Source organism: Anarrhichthys ocellatus, unplaced genomic scaffold (assembly GCF_004355925.1).
Source record: "Anarrhichthys ocellatus isolate YVR2014 unplaced genomic scaffold, GSC_Weel_1.0 scaffold7, whole genome shotgun sequence".
Lineage (NCBI taxonomy): Eukaryota > Metazoa > Chordata > Actinopteri > Perciformes > Anarhichadidae > Anarrhichthys > Anarrhichthys ocellatus.
In genome coordinates, this window is record NW_022280037.1 from 1584413 (window position 1) to 1591768 (window position 7356).

General features: G+C 43.2%; 1 protein-coding gene across 4 annotated transcripts in view; it reads left to right on the forward strand.

Annotated features, from left to right (window-relative positions):
* Positions 1–3396, forward strand: part of arid1b (AT-rich interactive domain 1B) — a 155158-nt gene extending 151762 nt beyond the window's left edge. For all 4 annotated transcript variants that reach the window (XM_031847226.1, XM_031847227.1, XM_031847229.1 and 1 more), the window contains 2 exons: positions 260–390; positions 681–3396. In XM_031847226.1, the coding sequence (XP_031703086.1) occupies positions 260–390; positions 681–2501 (1952 nt within the window). In that variant the 3' untranslated portion in view covers positions 2502–3396. The remainder of the gene's footprint in view (positions 1–259; positions 391–680) is intronic.
* The last annotated feature ends 3960 nt before the right edge of the window (positions 3397–7356 follow it).

The window sequence follows — 7356 nt, forward strand, 5'->3', positions numbered from 1 at the left end:
TGATTGCTTAATTATAGTTTTGCATTTAGCTTGAAAAATGAAAGTGCTCATTTCATGCTCTAAAAAAACTATTTTATCTCTGTCTTAGATGAACAGCTAAGCCTAATTTTCAGGTAGAACTAGCACAACATGAGGCACATTTTATGAAAGGAACTACAATGATCTACTCTGTTCAGTGTCCCATTTCATCATTTGGACCATGTCTGATCACCATTTATTTTTTTTCCTGGTTCCAAAAATCCTGCTGTTTTTACCCCAGGAACGCCTGAGGCCTGGCGCGTAATGATGTCTCTGAAGTCCGGCCTGCTGGCAGAAAGCACATGGGCCCTAGACACCATCAATATCCTGCTGTACGATGACAGCACTGTGGGCTCCTTTACACTCTCACAGGTAAAACCAATTTCATGACTACACCTCACCACTGACAGAGAACTCATTCAGCCTACATGGAGCGCACTGTAAAAGCATGGCAATGCACTGTGTCTCTTTGAACTTGATCTTCCAGATTAACTTTTTTTTCTAGTAGTAAAGATCTGTAAAATTCAGTAAAGGGGAAATATTCAGAAGACCATTATGTCACTATGTCGTCCAAATTATCAAGATATTACAAAAAAAAGTGATCAGAATTAGATTTCTTTCTTCTTAAGTTGCTGACATGAATTTGATCTATGTCTGAACAGTTGCCAGGATTCCTCGAGCTGATTGTGGAGTACTTTCGCCGTTACCTGATTGAGATCTTTGGCATCCTGGAAGAGTTTGAGGTGGGGACAGTGGCTCAGAAAGGCCTTTTGAACCCTGCTGCTAAACAGAAAGAACAAGTCATCCCTGACCAGGAAACAGACTCCAACGCCCATCCTGAACCTGAGTCAGCTCTGGCAGAAGAGGAGCAAGCAGGAGGCATCGTGGAGGAAGTTCAACCCGTCGCTATTGCTGAGCCAGAGTCAGCTGAGGTGAACATGGAGAAGGAGGAGTCCGAGATGAGCATAAAGAAGGAGGACAAAGATGAAGAGGACAGAAAGAATGAGGCAAAAGAAGAAGAGAGTGAAAAAGGAGCAGAGAGCAAAAAGGAGTGTGTTGACCAGCCTGTTACAGAGCTAAAACCTAAACTCAAGCAAGCCAGTAAATATGATAAGCTCCCCATCAAGATTGTCCACAAAGAGGACCTGATTGAAGACATGACAGAGCACTTAGGCTACGTCACTGAGTTCGCTAGCGGCTTGCTACACTGGCAGGCTGGCGGAGGTGATTCCACCGCACACATTCAAACACAATTTGAACCCCGGAGTGAACCGCCTCCCCGGGCAGATGGAAAGACAGAGAAAGAAAACAAAGAGGAAAACACGGTGGACGATGGGAAGAAACATCCACTGACACATATCACTGCTACCATAGATGATGTTCTGTGTGCTCGGGTGGACGCCCTTTCTTACGCCCACCCTGCGCGCTCCTTGCCATCCTACCCCTTCAGGGTGCATCAGGATGGGGAGCAGGACCACATCACCTTGCTGGAGGATGAGCCTCGCTGCCTGGACGAGGCTCCGCTCTCCACATCCTCTGCCTGGCAGGACTCACTGGCCAAGCGCTGCCTCTGCGTCTCCAACATCGTCCGGAGCCTGTCCTTTATCTCCGGGAATGACTTGGATATGTCACGCCACCCTGCTCTGGTTCTTCTTCTGGGCAGGCTGCTCCTGCTGCACCACCAGCACCCGGAGAGGAACAGGTCGCCCCCTGGCTACCAGAGAGACGAGCAGAAGGAGCAGGGGCTGTCGAGCAGCAAAGAGGAGTGGTGGTGGGAGTGTCTGAGTCTGCTCAGGGAGAATGCTATGGTCACTCTGGCCAACATCTCGGGTCACCTGGATCTCTCCACCTATCCGGACACTATCTGCCTCCCCATCTTGGATGGCCTTCTCCACTGGATGGTGTGCCCTTCAGCTGAATCCCAGGACCCTTTCCCATCAGCAGTACCCCACTCCCAGCTCACTCCCCAGAGGCTGGTGCTGGAGTCCCTCTGCAAGCTGAGCATCCAGGGTGGCAACGTTGACCTCCTGCTAGCTACGCCACCATTCAGCCGTCAGGAGAAGCTCTTCACCGTCTTGGTCCGCTACGTGGGTCAGAGGAAGGCCCAGGCGTACAGAGAGATGGCAGTGGCTGTGCTCTCCCACCTGGCACAAGGAGATCCCACAGCGGCACGTGCCATAGCCATGCAGAAGGGCAGCGTGGGTAATTTGGTAGGCTTCCTGGATGACGGCGTTAGCATGGCGCAGTACCAGCAGAACCCTCACAGCCTGCTGCACATGGGGCACCCCCCTATGGACCCACCTAGCATAAACATGATGTGCAGAGCAGCTAAAGGCCTGTTGGCTATGGCTAAAGTGGAGGAGAACAAGACAGAGTTTGTGTTGTACGAAAGCAGATTATTAGACATCTCCATTTCCTCTGTGCTCAACGCGGGGGTGGTGGGTATCATTTGCCAAGTTCTCTTTCACCTAGGGAAATTATGACAAGAGGAGAGGCGGGACTCACACAGCAGACGCTAAAGCAAACAAGATGCTTCTGTGGTTTCCTATTTTTATTTATCAAAATGACAGAAAATGTTTGTTTTTTTAAAGACATATCCACAAAATATCTCTATATATGTATAGCTTCTGGGCCCTGTTAAAAAAAAGTGGGTTTGACATTTGAAAGCTCATTTTAATACAAATATTTAATACCTGCTGGTGTTGGATTGCTCATTTTGTTTGGCATTTTCTTTTCTTTTGTTCACTTTTTCAGCCAAAGCTGCCACCAGATGTTGGTGCTGAATTACGTGGTTCCTTTTGAGTCGATGAGTCGTGGAGATGTTTTTCAGTTTTATAAACGCTAATATACTCATCAACATTTTGTTAATGGAGAGTATTTATTTAAAATGTGACTCTGTACAGTAGTTTGAACTTTTTTGCCAACAGTTGTGGGGGGAAAAAAAAACACTGACTTTTCAAATTGAAATGTATATGTCTCCATCGCTGGAAGATAAATTGTGCAATAGGACTCTAGAGCAAGTTGTCCCTTTTTGAGAACAAGAAGAATCTTAAAAGATACCTGCAGTGTGTGCTTTAGGCCATGAGGAGGCAGCATTGCACCAGCCAATCAACATGAGAGAAGAGCGTCTGTTAAAATAAGTGTCTAATTTATCATAGCCTCGATGACTTTCACAGATGAACTTTGTGTTTCCTAAGCACTTGTGTTATGTCTGTATTTTTTCATCACTGTGTATATAAACCGTTGTACGATGGACGCACATGATTCTTTCGGTCTCAATCAAGCATAGCAAGAGATGGGACTTTCCGGCTATTATAACAAATGCTTTTATTGTTGGTAAAATTTGTTATTGTTATTATACATATTTTGTTAATGGGGTCAAATATTTGAACATGGCAGATGTAACTGGTGTTTCAATGTAAAAAAAATCCTGTATGCATTGTATTATAGCTGAGAAAACAATCGCTTTGGTAATCAAACATGAAAGTGCCAGGGTGAGAGGATATCTAGGCGAGGTTACGTGGGGGAAACCGAACACATTTCTGTTCGTTACTGTCCTCCATTCATGTCAATGGGCATATTTTTGAATCTAGATGATGCTCTGAAAAGAAACGTGTGAAAAGAACCTTCAAAATGTCATGAAAGCTCATTGTAAAATTTGCCTTTTTTCGTATGACTCCATGTCTCTCTTTTATTCAGTATACACATTTATACTCTGTGCTGCACATGTCACAAATAAATGTACGATGAACATCATTAAGCACCGGAGACGTTGCATTATGTCCAGACAATCTTAGGCCAATAAAACAAACATCAACTGCTTACATGGACTGCCTGTTATTGATGTCATTCAAAATACATTGTATCAGTCACAACTGACCCCTCCAGCCTTACAATGGAATTATACTATGAAATGCTGCAAGAGTCCAGAGGGCATGTGATAATACAACATGGCTGCTATTCAGGTGTCACTTCAGAGGTCTCTGATGTATGTTCACAATGTTTCCCGTCCATGAATCTCAGTTTTGGATTTGATCTCTAATGACAACCAGGACATCAACAGGTCAGCCGTATTACTTTTTATCATATACATTATATTCTATTTAGAAGGTGTTGGTGATAAGTGTTGAATTAGATACTTCTGAAATGGATGGTTTCAAACATGTTAATATCGTGATATAGTGTAATATGTTTTAAATGATCATTATCAGCATCTCTGCCTGCCTGTGAACAGTAAGAAGAAGAGGTGGTGTGAGTTTTTCCTGAAAAGGTCAGTGCTTCCTGAACAGTGAACCATGTACTGACTGTAATATGTGGCTGTTCCAGCTCACAAACCATTGAATAAAATCATCTGAAGAGGAAAGACAGTCTATCTGAAGATGAGACGCTAGCTCTTTCCCAACCGACCACAGATCATTTTTGCAATGTCATCCAGGACCAAGACGCTGATAAAGGTGAAGCCGTTTTGGACAAAGAAAGAGTGATATTGCAGCAACTCTCTAAACACGTATGCAATGTGAAACTATGAGACTGGGCAGATAGCCAGAGAGGGACGTACTTTTTATGAAAGAAAATAATTTATGTTGGGGTTTACATTTATAAATAGTTCAATTAACATTTCCAGTTGAATTGTGTCCAAGACTTCATCTCACAGACTCACAGACTCATCTTACAGCCACCATAGTCTGTTTTTAGTCCCTGATACACAAAATAATTGCATTAAATGCTGCATCTCTTCTTCTTTGTACAATGTATGGGCAGATTTCAAAAGGACTGCCATAATGAATTGGTTAACCCATTTATTGGTGACCTGATACTGCTATACTGATGACGTGTTCACGTTTTGGTCTTTGTCCAATGGAAAAATATATCATGAATACTTATCATACTCATGGGACCCCACACTCAATTTGAACAGCTCCTCTAAGAGCATCAGTTTTCATAATCCCCTCGTGAAGACAGAGGTCCATGACCTTTCTACAGCCAATCTCAGCCCGTACAGTGATAAGTACCCGATCCTCCTCACAACCTCATACAAACTCTTTAGGTACTTGTGTTCTTGTACCTACATTTAGAGAGGGCTCTGGCGAAAAACAGAGCAATGCTTACCAGGCCCCATTGATTAAAACTGCATGTCTTGTCTGCACTATGCATCATGCATCATAGGCCTTTTGACTTACAATAGTAGGACAAGCACAGAGGTTACTAATAACATTATTGATGGCTCTGTTTTATTCAAGTGCCCCAGTAAACCCTGACAGTGTGACATTAATTAGCATGAACAATACCAGGACCCTAAGACGGAATCAGCTAAATGGAATTCGGCTGTCATTAATTCTATTATCTACACCTGTGCTTCTCCTTCTGTGACATATCAAAATGTTTTCCAATAACAGTACCATATGTATTCTCAGAGTACATTAGGAATAATATATATATCTTTTAATGTTTGTGATTTTGTTTGTCTGTTCTGTTTCTCCACTGTGGTAAATTGACGTGTTTTATCAAGCTTTCTCTGCATATTATTTTGTATTGTTTTCTTAGAATGTAAGATTTGTTTTGCGTGTCCCCTATGAGCTCATCTTAGTTTTCCCTCTGCTGTCATGAAGAGGAGTTCTCAACACACATATCTGCATGTTAACTATTGTAAGTATATGACCTGCTGCACTGGATTTAAGCATCCCTGAACACAAGGACTTTCCTCTCATGTTCATTTTTCTTTTTTGTTCTTTTGATTCCTAATTGAACTATAAAATACACGACTAGATCATGTGTGGCCTTCAACAGACACGACTTCATCACAATTTAGAAATGTTGTCTTTACTAATCGCTAATTCGAGATTTCCCAATATCAAATCAAAGATAATTTTATTATGATGAATTGTCGTCACACTTGTAGTTTCATATTCACTTTGCTGTCTTTCAGAAAAGGCATGCAAGTTGTTGCAAGTGAAAACACAGACATCAGATAGGAAAGGCTTTAAAAAGCAGACGTAAATAAAAGACCATCTCTATGCTGCACTCCCTCTTAGTGCTGAATAAAGACACAACTGCCGACAACCTGTTTTATTATCTTCTAGTTTAACACACGAGGGGCTACGTTCACATTGGATGATACTGAGTCTGATAGCAACAGTTACTCTTTTCTTGCTCATATATTTTGCCTTTGACCCGAGTCCCCAGAAGTGTTACTTCCTCTTCAGTTGGAAGTTGAAATCTTTCTCCCAACTTTCCTTTGCTAGGGGAAAAGTGGGCATTATACCAAGTCCTATTTTAAGCTTCCTTTAATAACAGCATTCCTAACGTTGACAACACAGGCAATGAACAGGTTGGGTTTCAAAGAATGATTGTTAGCCGGGTTGCTTGGCTGCAGAGAGGTACAATCACTCATCTTGATCTTATTAAAATCTTACTGACACCTTCAAAACTAATTACAGCAGCCTGAGGGGTGGTTGATTGATTTTTAACTAAAGCACCTTCCTGTGGATAAATAAATGATTCGTATGCTTTCGGGTATGTCTCTGCACCTTCAGCTGCATTGTTGTTACATGTATGCACCTGCACATGACAAACAGAGACGTAGCCCACATACCTCCGAGCGCTTTCAATTCCAGTCATTTAGAGATCGGATAGAAAGTGGGTTTGCTGTACTTTTCCGGTGATGGAGGATGCGTTTCACGTAGGCAGCCAACCGCAGGAGAAAACCTCCCACACTCCTGTGCCTCTGAGAAGCTGAGTCATCGAGCTCTGACAGAATGGATGTGGTGGCTGAGAGGAAGCCGGGCAAGTCACTGGCTACCACTGGCCTGGGTACCATGCCCTGCTGCCTCTCACCGCTAACGTAGGTAGATGAATGAGCATTGGGTGAACACAAAAGAGACGCCTCTGACCTTTTCCAGGTAAATGTTTTATGTGTGGGGGTGAACTGTGTGTCTGCAGGGTTTACCAGATCAGGCCAAGTCCAATAACTGTGGCTATGCACAGTATTGGCCTCTTGATGAGGCTTTGATGTCACTTTGTGCTTTCATCCAGTCCAGCTTTCTAAAAGAAACAATAATGCCTGGATGAGGCCTTGCCTGGATGAGGCCTTGGCAAGATGTGATCCAGGCCCATGTTGTTCTTGGATTAGAACTCAAAGGCCCTATCATGTCCACTTATTTCCCAACACAAACACAGCTTCAGCCGTATGTCATCACATTGCTTGACGAGCCCCACGGTTAAGACTGGAGGGCTTACAGATCATTAGCAGCCATTGAAAACATCCACGGCTTTCCAACAGATTAAGTGAAACATGTGCCACTTGATAGCTTCACATGCACAGAAGCGGCAGCCAATCAA